We start from the raw sequence: 21582 nt of genomic DNA, 5'->3' as shown, positions 1-21582 counted from the left end.
CGACTGTAAAAAAAAGACAGAAGTTGTGGAAAAATATGGGAGGATTCTGGTTGGAAGATGATGTTGTCTGGATCCCCCATAAAATAATTTGATCTCATTTTTTGATAGGATAACCTCCCTTGTGGACTGTGGGAATGCTGTGGACGTCATATATCTTGACTTCAGCAAAGCTTTTGACAAAGTACCACATGACATTCTGATTAACAAACTAGCTAAAAGTGGGCTAGATGGAACAACTATTAGGTGGATTCACAGTTGGCTACAGAATCGGACTCAAAGAGTACTTATCAATGGAACCTTCTCAAACTGGGGAGAGGCAACGAGTGGGGTGCCGCAGGGCTCAGTCCTGGGCCCAGTGCTCTTCAACATTTTTATTAATGATTTGGACGAGGAGGTGCAGGGAACGCTTCTCAAATTTGCAGATGACACAAAATTGGGTGGGATAGCTAATACCCTGGAAGACAGAAACAAACTTCAAAGTGATCTTGATAGGCTGGAGTGGTGGGCTGAAAACAACAGAATGAAATTTAATAGGGATAAATGCCAAGTTCTACATTTAGGAAATAGAAACCAAAGGCACAGTTACAAGATGGGGGACACTTGGCTCAGCAATACTACAAACGAGAAAGATCTTGGAATTGTTGTAGATCGCAAGCTGAATATGAGCCAACAGTGCGATATGGCTGCAAGAAAGGCAAATGCTATTTTGGGCTGCATTAATAGAAGTATAGCTTCCAAATCACGTGAGGTACTGGTTCCTCTCTATTCGGCCCTGGTTAGGCCTCATCTAGAGTATTGTGTCCAGTTCTGGGCTCCACAATTCAAGAAGGACGCAGACAAGCTGGAGCGTGTTCAGAGGAGGGCAACCAGGATGATCAGGGGTCTGGAAACAAAGCCCTATGAAGAGAGACTGAAAGAACTGGGCATGTTTAGCCTGGAGAAGAGAAGATTGAGGGGAGACATGATAGCACTCTTCAAATACTTAAAAGGTTGTCACACAGAGGAGGGCCAGGATCTCTTCTCAATCCTCCCAGAGTGCAGGACACGGAATAACGGGCTCAAGTTAAAGGAAGCCAGATTCCGGCTGGACATCAGGAAAAACTTCCTGACTGTTAGAGCAGTGCGACAATGGAATCAGCTACCTAGGGAGGTTGTGGGCTCTCCCACACTAGAGGCCTTCAAGAGGCAGCTGGACAACCATCTGTCAGGGATGCTTTAGGGTGGATTCCTGCATTGAGCAGGGGGTTGGACTCGATGGCCTTGTAGGCCCCTTCCAACTCTGCTATTCTAGGATTCTATGAGGCAGGGCAATGGTGTGATAAAAGCCTCAGCTGGAAGCATCCCAAATCTTGCATGCCTTTATGATCTAACACTATTCTAACCTACATTGAAACAAAACAAAACTGAGACTTCATAGAACAATAATGCCTTACTTGCATATCCAACCTTTGCCCATGTACCACAAACAGTTTAGTTTGCTTTCAAGCAATGTGAATGTTTGTTCCCCATTCATAGAAGCTTTCAAAAATTCCCTGGCTGTGAATGAACTGCCCATGTTAGTTTGTGAAATGGTTGTCGCTTCATATTGAAATAAAAATCAGAAAGGATATGCATCTTTGGTAGATATAACCCCAACAACAACACCAGACATCGGTAGTTGTAAAGTCTTTAATTACAAAAGAATTGACATGTCTGTGTGAATGAGAGAGTACTACAGTACTTTACAGTTGTGTTAAGTCTCTTGGTTTTAGAGATTGGCATGGATTTCTGTCAACCAAACAGAAGTGCAAGGTTATGTGAAAGAACAACCTTTTCGGAGAAAGCTGCGTTGTTTGCAAATAAGGAGCACCAGTGGCTTTGTGAAGGCTTTTCATGCATTGGCTATATTTGGTTCACTGCAATGTGTAGCCTGGCACTTTCATATGCTATTTAATTATGGCTGCATGCAGTGGACCACCTTCTGGATTAATATGTTACAGCACATAATTGCCAGCTGCAGAACACTTCAAACAAATAGAAGAATGAGGCTTCCCTTTCGGCTTTCTTAAAAAAAAGATTCGGCATACTAATCTTAGAGTACGCACTTTCGTCTCCTATTACATATTCATTGCTTCAATTAAAAACAATCCTTTCTGATGCATTATGTATAAAATGCCAGTTATTTAGCATGCAATCATCTATTTGGTTATGACAAGAGACAGATGTCGGTGTGCTTTTTCACTGAACTGCATTCAGTTTTTCTGCTGCTTTCAATCTCCGTTCCAAGTATTCTCTCTCTGTCTCTCCCTCCCCACCCTTAAATGCTTCCCAAATTCCATCCTATGAGTGCGTCTTCAGGGGAAGGAATGTCAAGACAGTTTTTATTTTCATATTTGAATTTTCAAGAACCTGAGCTAAAGTTGCACTATGTTTTTGCGCAACACCAAATGCCAATTATGTTTCCTCACTGTAATGCTTTTCAGTAAAGACTTTTTAAACTAAAGAGTTAAAAATCCTTTTAAAGTTTCTTGTTTTTGTTTGTTATACTGGAAAGGACTAACCTTGTCATATTTTTTTATTTCAGTTGTACAGAGCATTACCCCTTGTGCAAACTGATTCTTTATTGCTCTTCTGAAAGACTGTGTTGAGAAGCTGTGTCTTCCAATGCCATGTCCTCTTGGCTGGCTCTTCTACATTCCAGCATGTGGCTCATCAGAAGAGCATGAGTAGTTCCTAGATCCCTTCGTTGTCTGGATTCCGTAGCATCAGTTGCTTCATAATCCTCAGATAATTGCTTTTTTAAAAAAGAAAATAAAAAAGAGACAGTGTCATCAGTGTCTCAACAGCATGTCTTTGAAATGATATCTCAAAACAAGGATCAAGTTCCAAATGACTGTGTTCACCCTTCTGAATGAGCAACACAGGTCTCTTCAGGCCTATGTTTCCTCCTCAGCCCTTCATGCCTTCTGAAATGTTACCCTTGGAGGCCTCAGAATCCTCTGCAAAGGCCACCAATGCAGCAAAAGCAGGACTGGAAAATCACCAGCAATCCTGGGCGCCCACGGAAGCACTTTGGCTGCGTGCAAAGGACTCTTTAGATCCTGCCCTTTTCTGGGGCATGAAAAGGACTGACAGAAGGGCCTGTGGCACTGCATGCTACGTAACAATGTCTGATTCTGCTTTTGCAGTGATGGAGCAAAGGAAGTGGCAGAGTTGGCAATGATCCCTTAAATAGCTTCTTAAGCACTATTACTATATTTAGTGAGTTTTTGGTTGCATTTTAATGGAAATTTGGGGTGAGAATGCTGTTAGCTCTATCCTGTTTGCCAAATTTATGTTGTTGCTTTAGCTGCAGAAGCAAAAACAACACCAACACACTGTGTCACCACTACAACTACAGGAGAACTGCTGTAGTAGAAGGCTGCCAATATATTTCTTAGGAAAATATAATATGTCTTCTCTGAGAAGACAGCTTTGATACCTCCATTTTCATTTTAGAATATTTCACTGTTTTGTTTCCATCTAATAATGCAAAATGATATTCTCCACTGAGGGTGTCACTAAACTGCTCCTGGTCCAAAGTCTTCATTGCTTAAACACCCTGGCCAACTTTAAGTGGCATGGAGAAGATTTGCCTGGACTACTAATGGAAGACTTGGATGAATGAGTCAATAGAACAAGCGAATCAGTGAAACCTTTTTGGCCTGTCTTACCCGCGTGGTCTCCTGCATGGTACGGCTTGCTGCTCGAGCAGATGGGCCCATTGCAATGTTAACGCTGCTGGATGACTGGGTGTCTGTGGTGTTTCCTCCATCAGCAGCTGAGAGCCCAGAAATTACCAAAGCACTTGAAAAACTCCTCTTGCCAAACAAAAGACTGAGTGTAGAACTGGTGGAAGACGCCAGACTAGACCGCAGCATCACACCAGCTCTCTCCTGGACAGTAAGCTGGCCCAGAGCAGGGATGGCAGGAGTGTGGGAGAACACAGAGGTTGCTGAATTGTGGAAGGAGAGCCGGCCGCCAGAAAGCCCTTGGGCAATTTCATGAGCAGAAGTCGAAGTCTGGATGAAGGGGGGGTGGCTTTCTAAGATTGGACCAGAATGACTTGAACGAGGGGGCCTCTGACTTAAGGCAGCATGTGTCTGAACAGACTGGCTCCTGAATTTTCTTCTGCCTGTAAGAGAGGGGGAGAGAGGATTACCCCAGCAATATCCTTCAAACTTTCTGTCTCTATCCGATTAATGCACAGTAGGAAGTACCATGTGCTACCTAGATTCAAGGATAACAAATGTTTTAATTCTGAAAAGCCCCCCCCCCAAAAAAAAGCTTTAGGGTCACAGAAAATTATACCCCTATTGGTAATCTGTCTGACTTGTAAATGACACCATTCAACCTACCATCCAAGTGCAAATGCATCCAATACATTTACAGCAAATGTATACTGTATTTTCTTGCAAGAAAGTCCCATTGTTTTCAATGAGACTGGCTTCCAAGTAAATACACTCAATACTGCAGCTTTAGTAAAAGAATAGTCCATTAGATAATGGTCATAATTCAACATAGCGTTGGATGTGCTTTAACCCATTGGGTTAAAAAAATTACTCATGCTTAAACCCGGCACTATTGACTGACTTTAAGACTTGAGCATGATTAAGGGCACAATCCTATGCATGTTAAGACAGAAAAAGTTCTACAACTCCCAGCATTCCCCAGCCAGCCATGCTGTAGGACTTTTTTCTGTCTAAGTATGCATGGCATTGTGCCCTAATTATCTCTGGATTGGGAATATGGAAATTAATAGACTTATGTAGGGTTGTGGATTGTATTGGATTGTGACCTATGTCATCTTTAAAGTGGCATACGATTTCTGATGTGAACTTATCAGCACCTATTTACTAGTTTACTTAATTCTGAACTGAAGTGAAAAGAATATGAGAACGTGGGGAGTCACCAAAAGCAAGCAAAAAAACATCAGTATGAACTTTACCATGTCTGCATCATACAACCATGGAACAAAAAAAATAAAAATAAACAGAACCCACCAGCCAATCACACAGAAGCCCAAGAATGTGGTGGACTTTTAATTGTTGGTATTGAAAGCAGTACTGAGCTGACCTATTTTAAAAACCCTGGTTCCTTGCCCTTTACAACTGCAGAGAAGTTCAACATTTCCCTTTAGAGTCCCTTGGCGTTATTCACTGAATTGGGAAGATGTTAACTGAGCAGTAGGAGTTATTTAACTGTAGACATACTGTCTGGATTTCTTTTTTCTTCCATATGACTTGTTCAGACAATAAACAAACGCCATGAATGCACAGGACATCAGCTGGAGCAAACACTCCCTTCTCCGTAACAGACACAATAGGCACTTTACAGATACCATTTGCTGTCACTCCATGTAGCTTTTATGTCTGGTTTCAAAAGTAATGTTTAGACATATGGGGATCTATTATCCATACAATCAAAGTATTTCAACACCATTATTTCTCTAGCCTTGTTGACTAGTAAACTTGTTGTCAGATATACTCATTAGTTTTCTAGGGTTCTATGGATCATCTTTTATTATCCAGTAACAGAAACACAAAGTTTTGATCAGTAATTCCAGAAGCCCCCATCCTATAGCAATGTGGGCACAGTGGTTTGCACTGACACAGGAATCCAGTTTGGTGCGGCAGCTACAGTGCTGGACTCGGATGAGTGAGACCTGGATTCAAGTCTCTATCCGTCTTGAAGCTCACAGGTGTGTGTGTGTGTGTGTGTGTGTGTGTGTGTGTGTCGAACAAGGCACTATTTTTCTGCTGAACCTACTTGACAAGGTTGTTGTGGAAATAAGACTTAAAGAACCTCATATGTCTACCTGTAGTTTCTTAATAGTATCTCCTCCATTCTGCCTGCTCTTTAATTCTGTGCCATGCAAAGGCTTTGTGTGCAAAGGTGCTATCATGGTGCAGCTCTAACATAGGGTATTGATACATAGCTGCAGCTGGATCACCTTGTGAGGCTAGCGCAAAGGTACAGGTTGAAATATGATGATGTTAGTATAGCAACTCAAGGACTGAGATGCAACAGAAGATTTTAAACACTTAACTCCAATGGGAATCTTCCCTGCTGTCTAAAGAAGGAATTCTGAGTGTGGACTCTTTATTTACAGTCCTAAAGTGGGAGAGACTAGCTCACATTATAACAGAACAATCCAAGCAATACAGGTCATTCATTTTCATTATTAGAATGAAACATTGTAAAACGAAACATAGAATAATCTATAAAACATTCAACCTAGTTTATATGAACTAAGAGGCATGATTATATTATAAAGCTGTGAGACAATCACCATCTCACTTTGTGGCTTTTGACTTTGTACATGTAATCTTACTGATAATATTGGAAATTTGGTGACTGACCAGTGGACATTGGGAATCTGCATTAGGTTATTATAAGCAGCCATTGATCTAAATCAAAAATGTAAAAAAACAAAAGATGCATGTGTTTTTGGATATTTATCAGAGAAGCCAAAGATCTCAGTATTGCCTGGTAAATGTCAATTCTCGACTTGACATCATCTGTCTTACTCTCTCTACCCAATACTATGATGGATGAGTGTACAGCTGTCTTCACATTCACCTCTTTATTTAATTTACTTCATATGAATTAATTTCATATGAAATAATAATTATAGCTCATGTTGTGAGCCCGTTCCACTAGCGATGCATGAGTAAATGTTTCTCCTTTTTCTGTTAAGAATAATAAAGAGCGTATAACAAAAGCATATTTTCAAAACACGGATGAGAGGCTATGGCCCTGTGTAAAGGCCCCGTGATTCCTATCAAATAGGTGCAAAACTATTAATCCTTTGGCACTCCTTTGAACATATACCCTCAGATGTCTTTGCAGTTTAAAAGAGAGAAAGAGAATATTTGATAGTAAATTGTAATTAGAGGCAGCCTTTCACAACAAAGTGCTGCTTTAGCAATATCCTTTTTTGAACATCACTTCCTTGAAGTTCAGGGTCTGGATTAAATTCTGTTTCTGGGTCTGTTGATTATTTTAAAGCTAATTTCTTTAAATTAAAAAATGCAGCTAGGAAGTGAAACAAGGGATTCTGTTAACATTGATGCTCAGAGTCAAATGTGTCCAAACATCTGTTTGCAATTTAAACTACTAAGCTGACCACTGTCCAAAAAATATCCATATTCATCTCTAACTCAGTGGTTACAGTGCTATGCAGTAGACCACCCATATTTGCACATAAATAACCCAATCCCTGCAAACACTTAGACAAAGACTCTTCTGTGCACTATCATAATGACACTTTTTGGAGGCATCCAACCCACTGTGTGTGCCTGATTTTACTTGGTGGTTATAAACACTTATAACTGGATTTTGCAGATGGGAAGACACTGGCCAGTAATATTAAATATAAAATGAAGAAACTCATTACTTCTCAACTACTGCAGGGCCAGTTTATCATGAGCAGAGGAAAATTATTTAGTCATCAGACCATGTTAGCAGCAGCAGTTACTTTAATCTTACAGTTTTTACTCTGAGGCCTTTCTTCAGATTTTTCCTCCAAATGAAGTATAGTGGTTGGCTACTAGAGGGAGGGCCTTTTTAGTAGTGGCACCTCAATTACAGAACGCCTTCCACGTAAGGCTGGCTGGTGCTTACATTTTGGTCTTTTCAACACCTGATGAAGACGTTTTTCTTTTTCTAGGCTTATCAATCTTAACATATTTTAATGACTTGTAGCTCTTTTGGATATTTTGGGAGTGTTAAGATCTGTGAAACTTTTGGTGCTGCTGCATGTTGGGCCTGTTCAGGTGACACTTCAGGCTCTGTAGTTAGTAAAACTGTGGTTCTTGGGAGTTAGCACTAACCACAAGACGTGCTGTTGCACACAACACTTTAAGCCATGGTTAGAGCTGCTAACCCTGCTGCAGACAGTCCGACTGTGGTTAGTTAGTGAGCAGGGTTTAGCAAAATGCATCACACAAGACACCTTTAACCGTGCAGCTTAACCAAAAGCCTTAACCAGCAGGGTTTAAAATATCTCCTGAACAGGCCCATTTTGTTGTGCATGTTCTCTGTTGTTGCCTATAGCTGTATTAGTATGAATACCTGGGAATTGAGTAGCTGGTAAAGAAGGCTGCAAGTGGGGCGTGCTGTTCCTTGTGTGTTGGGAGCTGTTGCTCTGGCTTGAATTATTAGGTGGGTTGCAGCTGGAAGAAGACCCATTTCTACTCGCTCCTTCCTCAAGGTTCCCTCCAGTGTTATGACTTGGATGACAGTCCTTCCGCATCCTGTTTAAAACGTAAGCAAACAAAGCAGCGCCCAACACTGTCAGGTACACTCACAATCTCAAAGGATGGTTTTACTCTCATAAGTGCATTTACATTTCATTTGACGGATGAACACTAAACAAAAAGAAAGTTGGATACCCAGGTCAATGATACCACATTTTTGGCAGTTGGCAAATTTGGCTTGGGCAAAACACAAACGTGTGCTGGAAAGTAAGAGCTAAATGGTTGCTCATGTTGAATGCCAAAAATCACTAGCATTTCTGAAATAGCCTCATGTAATCAGTGCTCAGCTGAACTTTTAATGAAATTCCTAGGCACTTTCGATATGGTACATCTTGTCATCTTTTTCTTCTGCTTTCATTTATGCATTTATTGATGGCTTACATTTTAAACTGTTCTTTCTTTGAAAGAGGCTCAGCACGTAGATTTCCCCGTCCCCCATTTTATCCATACAAAACACATGAGGTAGGTAAGGCTGAGAGATGGAGAGTGGGCTAAGGTTACCCAGCAAGCTTCATGGCTCTAATCACCACACCACACCATTTTTTGTGCTATACAATCTTGCATTGGGGTGATGGAGTTCAGGAGAAGACTGTAACATATGTGCCTCATTAGGGACCACCATCACCTACTTTGAGGGAATACCCATTCTCGTTGAAGTATCAGTTTAGATGTGACTGAAGTTCTCCCATTGGAATAGCACATCACAGTCTGCTGGGGTGCCTTGTGCTTACCTAAGCCACTTGTTTCTGAACCACGTTTTGATGTTGTCCAGGCTTATTGGTCCACCCCAAACATTCTTTAGCTGCCTGTGGGTCCCTATGTATGATGTGGTCAAAGGGGAGACATACATGGGGTATCCCAGAGGCTGGTCACACGAGGAATTAATTAGGTTCCTCAAAACCTGTTTGTTGTTCTGGATGCTGCCTCTCTCTGGGTTGCGATTGCGTAAAAATATCAGTTCTTGTTGCTGTCCAGCCCAGAGCCCTCTGACACACTCCTTGTTAACCTAAAAGCAAATAAAAGGAAAGATCATGGGAAAACATCTCCATGAGAAAGCAAACAAACTCAGCTTGCAATCTTCCCACTGCTTGTTCAAGCAGGGTTGCATCTTGAAGCGTTGCTGGTGAAAGACATTATGACAATTCCAGAAGAAGCAGTCCTGGGCCTTCAGGGCTCTGTTTGTTTGTTTGCTTGAAAAGTTTACCTTGTTTTTGTTAGAAATTCAGATACTGAGATTCAGACTGAGGCCCATGAAAAGGTTTCCGAAGAGGCTGAGAATTTCACTTTGCTGGGATATACACTACTCCATGGGGGGTAAGGATATTGAAGTTTTACGTGGCACAGCAGCAGCTAGGCCATATCACACCACACACTAGTGTTGCCGGACAATTCTTTCATCTGCAACTTGTCCTCAATCATTCAAACAGGCTTAAAAGGAGGAAGTCAACCAACAGAACTCAGAAACCTGAAGAAACCTTGTCGATCAACATTGTCACTCAGAACTGAGACTAAGTTCAAAGTAGGGAACTAGCTATGCAGAAATGCCTGAGAATCAGGGACAGTCAAACAAGTCATGCTTAATAGTGAGGGGAAATGTACAGCCTTTATACCCCTCCCTCTTTACCTTCAGGCTTACAATATGAATTTAACACATGAGACACATTATTATTATTATTATTATTATTATTATTTATTTATTTATTTATTTATTTATTTATTTATTTATATAGCACCATCAATGTACATGGTGCTGTACAAATAACACAGTAATACATGGAATAACGGAGAAGGAGAGAGGACATATATCATCAAAAATTGTTTTTAAAAGCCTATTTGAAGAGGTGGTGATGGTGTTTACTTCCTCTTCCTCTCCTGCTTACAGACCCGTTAGTTGGAATGGCCGCTGTGAGGGGAAAATGGGCCCAGTCCCTGCTTGGTGAAACAGCAGCAGGAAGAGCAGGTGGGGAAGGCAAAGATGACTGTTTGCCATGCTGGCTTCTTCCAAATTCCAGTTGCTAAATCATAAGATAAATTATATGGTTCAGTCACTAGGTGACACTGGATCTAATTTTAGCTGGAGTTGAGCCAGCAGCTTCTTGTGTCCATTCTGTTCTTTTTTTGAGAGAGAGAGAGAATGAAGTTATTGTCTATCAACCTGTCTGGCTTGTTCTCCAAGCCTTCCATGAAAAGGGGGCATATTTTTAAATCAATCAAAAAAAATAACGTTGATTAATCTAATGTTACTGAAAAATTGTTATTCACACAAAATGTATGAGATGAAAAAGAAGAAGTTACATTTCAAATAAAGCAACGTAACAGTGAAACAAATTAGTAGCTGCAGTACCTTAATAACTTTGAAGCTCAAGAAGCTTTTGTGGAGCATAATAATTTTGTATTCGTCTGTTCCTTCTTCCACCACATGCCTCAGAGTGAGCAGTTCCTCCTTGTTGGAGAGGACGGCGTTACGCCAGGCAGGGTCTCCTTCATGGCAAATCACAACTTTTTCTTCAAACGATTGAATTGCCTCATAAAGAATTGCAGGTTCCTCATATTCATCTGGACAGGTAAACTGGTCCTGGTATTAAATGAAAGGCATGGCTATGATCAGAAAGTTCTGTGAAGAGATGAAGGTTGTCAGCAGCAGTATGCGCAAATGCGTTCCCCAAGAGTTTTGTGAGAAAAGACTTCATTTGAGATTAACGTGATACGAGGAAAGGGAATTCAGAGCAGCCATCATCATCATCCAGAAAAACAGAATTCACATCTCACTGAAATCAATGGCAAATCTCTCATGGATTTAAATGGATCTGGAAGATTTCTCTTGAAGACTAGAGGAAGGAAACTTTTTATAAGATGAATGCCTACTCTCAGTCAGAGTGTTAAACTGGGAGAAATAAGAAACAGAAGTCGAAGATGTACCTCAGTGTATCAAATGCTGTAAAACTGCACACATATTCACAATCTTAAAGGTATTCAACCCAACACAGAGATGGGATGAACCACTGAGTTCTGTTTTAGGCATAGATCAGCATTTTTCATCTGGATTCTGCTGAATATTTGTAAATAAGATTCTGAATGCTGCTTCTGCTGCCAAAATCTACTGAATCCTGCTAGCTCTGGAGACTCCACTAAGGTTGTAAGCCACAGTGCACCCACATGGAGGCGTCCTGTAGTAAGATGCTCTAATGATGTCATTGCCACTGGTCTGTTGCTTTGGAATTGTTCTACATCAACTGGATTCTTTGAATGGTTTTAATTTTTGTGAACTGCCCAGAGAGCTCGGCTATTGGGCGGTATAGAAATGGAATAAATAAATAAATAAATAAATAAATAAATTCAAACTATTTCTGGAAATCTCTGTCTTAAGATCCAGAGTATGCCCATGGTACGAGAAGCATTGATAGGAACAGGATGAAAAACTATAGTGCTCAGAGAATTGTCTGAAATGAATTGGCTTTAATCATGTACTCTTACCAATTTACAATACAAGGGTGATAGATTAATTTGATGGCTGAATAAGTAAGTGATGAGTTTCCATGCAGGTAAAATGCTGAAGTCACTTACAAATATGCTTGCTAGGAAGTGCAGGATTCATCCCCCTGCAAATTAATGCTTTTGTAAAAATTTCAGAAGAAAATCACAACTGCACATTTACTTCTTCATCGGCCCACTTGTGGGATTCTGGTCATCATTTTTACACCAACCATATAATCGGCACTATAAAAAATATACTTAGAAATATAAATGCTACTGTTAGTAGTACTGCTAAAGGAAATCATATAATGGGCAAAACTTGCCTGATGAAGTTTCAGTGACATTCTGATTGCAGGAGCAACGACCTTGTGTAATAGGTCCATATCTGCAAACACCCATTCATCTCTTGCTGTGATTCGAAAATCTCCTTTGAACAAAGCATGAAGTCCATGGAGGAAGGAATCTAAACTGTAGAATAATGACATTAGTTACATGCAGACTTAATTCCTATTTCAGCAATGCAAAATAGGTTTCTTCCCCCCCCCCCACATTCATGATTGCTGCCACTCAAGGCAGTTACTTCTGGTTGGTTTTAGTGCAAGTGTGCACTTGGCGGTGGCTTTTTAAAACAGTGCAGATAGAGAAATTATATGAAAGACTAGGAGACCCAAAGTAGTTGCTTAGATTACTACAAACCAAAGTTAAATATTGCTTTATTCATTACATTTCCATCCTGCCCTGAAGGCCTTCTACTTGGTGGCAATTGCATACCAGCATCATTTCCCCATTGGGGATGCTGGGAGATAGTCTCAGTCTAGTCCCTGTGGGAAAATATATTCTGCCCATGCCTGGAGGCACTCAAAGCCACCTACGCCACATCTACCACCTGGTCAGTTTCAGGCAGGACTTGTGGAAGGAGCAGGAGGAGATGGGCTGCACAAGTGGCGTTTGCTTGGCTCCTCCTTGCAAGCATTCAATCAGGGGTGCTTGCCTTTGTGAGTGTCCCTTATCGAATACCTGCAATACCTCTGTAGCCAAGACTGGTAAAAAAGAGTCCTGGCTACAACTGACACCTGTGCTTCCAGGAGCAAGCCCAGCTCTGGGAACACTCCCAGGCTGTCAACCTGCTTTAACTTGAGCCTAACGCTCCCAGAAATATGCCAGGGGTGCAAAAAGTGGGCCACCAAACCATTTAAGGTGGGCCACCAGACCCTCTGCATCTGTCCCCACGGTGGCAAAACTCAAATATGAGCACAGGCAATGCTTTTGACTGTGAAACAAGGTTACCAGAACAAGATAATAAAAAGAAGATACATACATTTATATTGTGTTTTATATTATGGTTTTATACTGTTGTTTTATACTTTGAATGTTTTTAATTTTTGTGAACCGCCCAGAGAGCTCCGGCTATTGGGCGGCATAGAAATGTAATAAATAAACAAATAAATAAATAAATACAACCAGCCTTTTTTCCCCTTGTGCCTAATGTTTGTAACAATCACATGCACTGTGGTTTACACATTCGATCAAGCAGCAACTATCACACAGAGGCTCCCTTTACATGATTGCCTTGCAATCTAGGAGCCACTTCAGCATGGTGCATTCCCCTATACTGCAGGGCTCCCCTTAGTGCTAGTGTGGCCACCTTATTCAAGCGAGCATCCGTGCAGCAGTTGGGATCACCCCATGCTGAAGTGGCTCCCGAACTACAGGGCTGCTTGCAAAGGGAGGTGGAGCCTCATATCTATATTTACAAAGTGATAACCCTGCTGGTATGGGCTATATATGGAACTCTCATCTCCAGTATTGTCAGAGCTTGTGGTCTAGAAGAAAAGACCAGTTGACTTTGAGTGCACACGTTGGGGGAAGCAAACCAGGATAGGTAGTTGGCAGGTAGTGGAGCAGTGAGAGTAGCCTAGGGCTCATCTACACCAAGCAGGATATTGCACTATGAAAGCGGTATATAAAAGGCAGGAGCCACACTACTGCTTTATAGTGGTATTGAAGTGCATTGACAACTGTTGGGCCCCATGACACATCTACACCAAGCAGTATATATGAAAGCGGTATATGGTATGTGTCAATGGGCCCCAACAGTTGTCAGTGCACTTCAATACCGCTATAAAGCAGTAGTGTGGCTCCTGCCTTTTATATACCACTTTCATAGTGGAATATCTTCTTGGTGTAGATGAGCCCCTAGTCTTCTCTTTAAAGACACATTGTTCAGACTGAGGAACCAGGCCAAAATTGGAAGCCCTGTAAAGCTGGTGAAATCCTATTGACTCTTTGTGCCATCTGATACAATGAAATCAGAAAACTGCAGTATCTTCCCCAAGCCAGCTCTACTGGTGTGGAGCAGAAGGGAGGCCATCAGTTCCCTCTTCAGGCAACTGGTCCTGGTGGTGCAGAGAGTAAAAGTGCTTGGGACCACTAGCACTACACACGTACCCACAAGCTTTAAATTAGTGTTGTACCAACAACCTCCTGATTGGTTGAATCAGAGCAGTGGATTTTGTTAGATCTTTGCTTTGTGGGAAATGCTAGTTTCTACCTCTGCACATGTTTGCTATTTATTTTGCAAAGACATGTCACATAACATCACAGCAAATGATGTCTAACCCATTGCATATTTCTTTGACTGATCCAGAACTCAAATTGTGGTCTGCATTATTATCAAACGTTCCTAAAAATATTTATGCTCATCAATTAATGTACTTTTTATGGTTTGGTGCAAAACAGTGGTCTTCTAGTCCAAGAAAGCATCAGGAGCCAAAATAAAATTTATTATTAAAGGAGAGATCTTTTTCCCCCTCTATATTTTTTCTAGAGTAGTATTTGGATTCATTCTCAGGGAACATGCATTTTAATACAATATAAAAGTTAACATTAACAACTATGGCAACCATATTACAAGATATCATCTGCAGAAATACAGCTTTGGGTGCAAGTTTTTTATTGCACCTGTATTCACAATTACTGGGCAAAATTCAGCTTATTACAGAAATGCATCGGGGACTCAGTATGCCTAAATGTAAATGGCCAGTTCAGCAATTTGAACTTCTTAACAGCAAAGCAACTGTAACTCCAAAACAAGAGTCACATTAGGAACAAAATAGCAGGAGAGAATTCTGTAGCCCAATTATTTTAAATATTTTATATGTCTTTCATTGCTTATGATGAGATCATGAAAACAGAAATGAAATAAAATATGCAAATGTTATTACTGCGCTGAAATTGTTGCTCGTAACTGTCAGCATTCCTCTTTTCAACATACAGCACATCTATTAGTTTAAATCTATTGCAGTTCCTCAGTTTAATGTGCATTGTTTTGAAGGATTTAATAAGGTCATCTTGAACCTTTCGCTAGCTTTTTGAATCTCAAAGTCTCCCCTAGGGCTCCCATCCTTTTAGTCTGTTGACCAATTTAATTGTACATATGCTGGAAAATCTGCTCTAACTCTTGTGGCCACAATCTAGAAATTTCCTAGAGGAACTTTAGCTTCCATTCTCTGTGCACTATTTTGGGAGTAAGTCCTACTGAACTCACTCACTTCTGAGTTAGTGTCCACAGGACTGGGCTGTCTGGCTTATTTTCTTTGACATCAAGCCCCCACTCGTCGTCATAAACTGCTTCTGAAACTACTTTCTCATTGCTGGAATAATGGGATCCCTTAGACATTAACATTGCTGTAACATGCTTTTATTACAGGATTTCAGTCAGGTCCCTTCCAACTCTATAATTCTATGTAGATGATATCAGTTGCCCGCTGGATACTTGTAATGTGGAATGGTAGCTTCAGTTGCATAGACTTCATGTCTGTATTCCAGTGAACAGACAGAAATGGGATTTGGGTCCACCACTCTGCCATAGACAATCATCCAGTCCCAAGGCAGTAGTGAAGCTGGAATTAACCACAGCGTCAGATACCATACCATATCCATACTGCCTAAATAATGTGTTTGTTAAGGGCTTGGCCCTTAACAGCTATAATTCCCCAGCAATTTGGAGTTTGAGTGAACATGGAAAACCCTTCAAACAACATAAACTAAATATATGCATTGTGAATTGAATATATACTTAACTTGAAGTAGGTCCTACTGAATTCAATAGAACTTCTAAATAGATATGCATAGGACTGCATTGTAAAGTTGAAATCCCATATACATTTGCCCGGGTGTTTAATCCCAATGAGCTCAGTGGGCTTTACTTCTGAGTAGATGTACAGGACTGCACTGTAATTGACTTTCTTTCTTAGTCTCAAATGGTCTAGTGCAGGAGTGGGCAACCGGTAGCCTTCCAGATGTTGCTGGAAAACCACAAGTTACTGTTTGGAAACTTCAGCTGGTCCAGAATGCTACAGCCAGACTGATGACTAGGAAAAATCAAGGAAGCACGTGACTCCCTTGTTACAAAAGCTTCACTGGCTACTTGCTACCAGACTGTTTCCAGGCACAATTCAAATGCTGGTTATGACATATAAAGCCCTATACATTTTGGGATCAGGCTGTGAAAGACTGCATTCTCCTGTATGAGCTTGCCCAGGTTTTAAGATTTTCTGGGGAGGGTCTTCTCATGGTCCACTGCCATTGGAGGCATTTAGGTGGGAACATAAGAAAAGGCCTTATCGGTGGCTGCTCCAGGCTCTGTAACTCCCTGCCAAGGAAGACTAGGTTGGCTCCCTCTGTGTTGTCGTCTGCTGGGAGGCAAGGACATATTTATTCAGGCAGACCTTTCGCATGCATGCTGGCCTGTTGCTGAAGGTTTTTTTTAATTTGTTCGGTGCTGTCTATGTCTTTTATTGTGTTTTTAGTTGTGTTTAATGGATCCATTTTAATGTATGTTTTAATTCAGATTTTGCTTTTAGTCTGTATTATTGTTAGCTACTTTGAGAGCCATTTTTGGCAGAAAGGCAGGGGGGGAAAAAAACTCCCATCATCCACTTGGCTATATTGGCTAAGGCTGATGGGAGTTGAAGGCCAACAACATCTGGAGTTACAAGGTACAAGTTGCTCACTCCTGGTCTAGTGGGAAGTAGATTTGTCTGCTTATAACTAAGTAACAATATAGTCAACCCTAGCACAGCAGGAGAAATTCTTGTATGGATCAAAAAAAGTGTTGCATGTATTTGCACATGTTGACCTTGAATGGAGGCTGCATATTCAAAATGGAGGGTGCACATGACCTGCATACATGCAGCATCACTGGGTTACATAGCCCAAAATGGGCTGTCATGTTGTGCATCTGTGAGAGAGGGAGAAGACTGACTGAGGGCCAAATTACACATTTTTAAATCACAGCCCCAGGTGGAGGGGGCTGCCAATAGCTGCTTCATCTCCAGGACAAATGGACCCTGTTCAGACGATACGCAAAGCCATAGTGATTAAACATTTTGAGCTAATCATGGCTTAGCGTGTCATGTGAACTATGACATAGCATGTTGTGTGAACCATTCCTAACCATGGTAGCTATGCAACCATGGTTTAAACATGCTCACTAATCATTTGCTGCAAAAGGGTTAGGGGCCTAACCATGGCTTAACATGTTGTCTGAACAGTCCCATAGCAGCTTCAGGGGGGTAGATTTTTGTCAAGACCACAGTAGGCCAGTTTGCATGATCAAACAAGCTGGGGTTCTTGTTTAAATCAGCACCACATGCCAGCCACTATTTGCCTAATTACTCACTCAGGCATGACATGTTGTGTCGTCTAAACCTGGATGGCATGGCTTGTTTGAGGGGGAAACAACCCTCAAACAACTCAACAACAAACCACGTGGCCTGTTTTGACTGCACTGGGTCAGTGTGAGGAAAGGGGTGAAAATCGGCCTGTACCGAAGTCATGGTCGCAGTCTGATTGGGCTCCCTACTGATTTGGGGTAAAGGAGTTTCTATCAATTAATTAATTATATTTAAAATTTACATCATTCTTCAGAGTGTTCAAAATACTTCATATTTATGTCCTCAGTGACACTTTAATGCTTGCAACCACTCTTTCAGGTAGGTGAGAATTATTATTCCTGTATTGCAAATGAGGCTCTGAGGCTGAGCAGTACTGATAGCCTAAGGCCACTAATTAATGTGTGGTTGAGTTGAGATTTGACTCAGACATTTCAGTTTCACAGCTCACATTCCTAGCCCCTATGCAACACCAGCTCAGAAAACACACACATCAACAATCAAAATGTGTTGGTTTTTTACTCATGTATAAAATCTATGATTAAAAGGAACATCATTTACAGCATATCCTACTGTTGATGTGATGTTATTTCTTACATTATGCAGATGTAGCATATAAAAGGCTGCATGTATGCTTTCCATAGTGATGCTGCTTATTAGGCTGCAATCCTACACCCAGTTACCTGAGAGTAAGCCCCACTGAACTCAATGGGTCTTACTTCAGAGTAGACATGTATAGAATTGTGCTGTTAATTAGTGAATACATTGCATAATTTGAGACAGAATGTTCGGCTTCTACTGACATTTACAGTGACAGGTAAATGAGATGTTATTTTCATACATTGCATAAAAATATTTATCACCATGACTTGCCATTAAAATCTTCTCATTAATTGATTAGACATAATTTATGTGTAAATTAATGCAAATTGCTTGCTTACATATATAATGTAAACTTCATGTTTGATGTAGTCATATACAGCTCAGCACTGCTCTCTAAACATCCATTTTGCCTTATAAAGGTAATAGCTTCTTAATGAATAGTGTCAACATGAGAGACGACATAAGAAGGCCAATGCCAATTGTATTTGCTGTCTGCTAAATAAATCCTACATATCTTTGCTATATTAAAATGATTCCCCTGCCCCCATACTTTATACCTTGCCTAATATATTATTCCTTTCTTGGCATATGGCCTACTTGGGAGACATAGTGGCAGCTCACACATGACCTGGGTATCAGTGTCTTAAGTATGGTAAGGTACAGATGTGAGCCAGTACCTTATGCCCCGCCCCCTGCCTTCCAGACACACATCTAGAACATAAGTATGATGTGGGCCTCTCCATCCCCTTTCCAGTGGGAACAGATCACATGGGCGTTCAAGCCCAAGTATTGGTTCGTGATCACATTGCATTGCACATACCACACATTATGTTCCAGGTAATACACTGGTGTCAGGGTGACATATGAACTGACACACAGTAGTCAAGTGATTAGGATACTTTACTATTCTCACCACATCTGTAGGCTCTCAAGGTGAAGCACTTTTTCTGTTCACTCAACATTTACTACAGCACACTGATCCACTGTGAAGTATAAGGGAGTTGGAGACAATGCTCACAATATCTAACCCTGATCCTTACTATAGGTGATGGAAGCTTAGGCATTTTAACCACCCACTAGATTAATGGGCTTGAAACTGCTTGACACAGACTTTGACTTAGTCAGTTGGTTGAACTTTATGAATGCATCTGATCTTCAGATTTAACCATTTCCCGCTGCAGCTTAAACTATTATTCTGCATGATACAGAATAGTGGGTAATGTCAACACTTTGCATACTTCTTCCCCGAATAAAGTTGATCACGTCCAAAGTATCTACTTACCAAGTGTGTAGTTTTCATTTAAATCAAACATTATGAACCATTTCCTCTCAATACAATTCAAACAAGGGGTGGTCTGAACAGGGAAAACTCTTATGGCTGCAATCCTATGCCCATTTACTCGGGAGTAAGGCCAGTTGAACAAAGTGGTATTTACGTGCATAGAATTGCAGTGAAAGTCACCAACTAAAAATGACACAATCTCCTAACAATACATTTCTCCTAACAATGCATTGTGTCACATTACCTAGAGATTTTGCTTCCATTGGAAAAAGGTTGTCACATTTATATCACAAGGCAAGGTTCAATCCCAAGAGAGCCATTAGCCTTGGTATTCCATTACATACTCCTTTGTTACAAACAAAGTGCAATTTGGTACAGTACACATTTCTTTGACAGGGCCGCCAAGGGCTGATTTCAAAATGAATTGTACACCTATTTCTTGTGTTTCTTCTTTCTTCTGCTAACCCACAATATAGCGTGATAAATGGAAACCAGTTTCAGATAAATGAACACATTTCTGAGCCACCAGCGAACTATTACTGCCAGGACTATTGTGATGTTGATATAAAATTACCTGATGGCCATATTGTGTGATGCTGTTCCCAGTGCTCTTCTACCCAGAATGCACAAGGCAAAGGAAAGAGTTACTAAAGGAGAATCTTCATCACACTCGATAGGCTGAAAAATATTTAAAGGTTTTTAGTAAATCCTACAAGAAAAGCTCATTGACACTGCAACAACTTATTACGTTATGGTACAAAGTTGCACAAAAAATGTACCATTGCTATTTTTTGAGATGAATGTCCTTTAATTCCATAGCATGTTAGTGTAAGGGCTCCTTGCTTTACCATTTCAGCCAATGCTAAAATCAGCATCTTGTTATTTATTCTCAGAAGAAAAGGTACACAAATCTGACCAGCATTTACCTGACTTTTCATTCTCAATTCCTATTTGAGACTGTCAAATTGTTGCCTTTCCTTTATTTAAAATCACTCGGTCAGGTAAAATTCCATAGCAAACCAGGCCCAATACCTAATGAACCAGATGCACAGGCTAACTCCATCCACCCCAATACATTTCCTCATCTGAAGTGTAACGTTGTGATCCTCCTCTCAGTTTCTCCACATTTCTTACAAACAATTTAGTATAAGGGATCTTTGGCCTCAGCCCAAGAGCCTCTTGTATCTCCAGAGTACCGTTTTTAGCATGACTGGGATAACTAATGATAATGATCTGTGCTTTGACTTAATCAATGTTCTTGTTTTAATTGGGAACAAGTGCTCTTAATGCTGTTTTGTACATTTATCCCTATCAAGAACTAAGATAAGGGACAGAGCCCTCCTCCCTCCCTCAGTAAAATTAGAAGCAAGAAACATACATGTACCTCAGTTCTTTTCACAGCACAGAACTGAATCCAGTCCAAGTAAACACTGCAAAAGCTTGCTCTGGTGATTCCTTGAAGGCAGGGGACATAGTCATCATCAATGTTAATATTGAACATTGCAAGGTCACGCTCTATATAATGCCACTTGGAGAAAGGCTGCAGTGTCTTTTGGAATGAATCATCTCTTAGCCAGTGTAGGATTTTGGGGGAACTCACAGTAAAGTATATAATGCTCTGTTGATGAAAAGTAAAAAAACCCGCTGTTGCTTGTTTTAACAATACACGAAATCAGGAGTTACTTAATGACTACAAAAGTGAAAGAAAAGCCATCTGAGAACAAAAGTGATTCTCTCTCATATTATATTGCCAATATATGTCTTCTCCAATCTTCTATGGGACCGTGCTGGCCCATAAGCAATGGGTATGATGATTTCATCTGCGCACAATACATGAATGGAAAAAGCAACTGGGGAAAATTAAGGAAGCGTGAAAGGGAAAATGGAATTAGCACTACTACTTATGCCTATTTAAAATTCATAAGTGCCACCCTCCCAGTTCCATATTCAAATTAACAATTAAATGTGGGAAAAGGAGCCCTACTCAATGCAACGAAACAAGGCGGGGAGATGGATACAAAACAAGGAGAGTGTTTTAATTTTTCAGCATGTAGAAAGTGATAAGCACACAGAGCCTTTTAAGAAGGGCTATGCAGAAACAGTGGATTATTTTAAAAAAAAACACCCACCGCATTCAAAGACAGCAGACTTTTGCCTTCTTTAAAGAGATTTTTTTTAAAGGAAAAAATTTGAAAAGCGAATGTGAAGGCACTCAGGGAATAAATAACCTGCAGTAACCAGGCAGGAAATTATTTCAAATATATGCAAA

The 21582-nt window shown here is 40.6% G+C and overlaps 1 protein-coding gene across 1 annotated transcript in view; it reads right to left on the bottom strand.

Annotated features, from left to right (window-relative positions):
• Window positions 1-2051: 2051 nt before the first annotated feature.
• Window positions 2052-21582, bottom strand: part of PCNX2 (pecanex 2) — a 140934-nt gene continuing 121403 nt past the window's right edge. Inside the window, exons 27-34 of the mRNA XM_063124381.1 lie at window positions 20698-20931; window positions 19888-19991; window positions 12077-12221; window positions 10624-10854; window positions 9011-9285; window positions 8095-8276; window positions 3693-4153; window positions 2052-2773 (exon numbers count right to left, since the gene is read on the bottom strand). Coding sequence (XP_062980451.1) covers window positions 2600-2773; window positions 3693-4153; window positions 8095-8276; window positions 9011-9285; window positions 10624-10854; window positions 12077-12221; window positions 19888-19991; window positions 20698-20931 — 1806 coding nt within the window. The 3' untranslated portion in view covers window positions 2052-2599. The remainder of the gene's footprint in view (window positions 2774-3692; window positions 4154-8094; window positions 8277-9010; window positions 9286-10623; window positions 10855-12076; window positions 12222-19887; window positions 19992-20697; window positions 20932-21582) is intronic.

This window comes from Elgaria multicarinata, chromosome 4, assembly GCF_023053635.1.
Source record: "Elgaria multicarinata webbii isolate HBS135686 ecotype San Diego chromosome 4, rElgMul1.1.pri, whole genome shotgun sequence".
NCBI lineage: Eukaryota > Metazoa > Chordata > Lepidosauria > Squamata > Anguidae > Elgaria > Elgaria multicarinata.
Note: the sequence above shows the minus strand (reverse complement) of the source record. Positions and strands in the feature narration are given on the sequence as shown.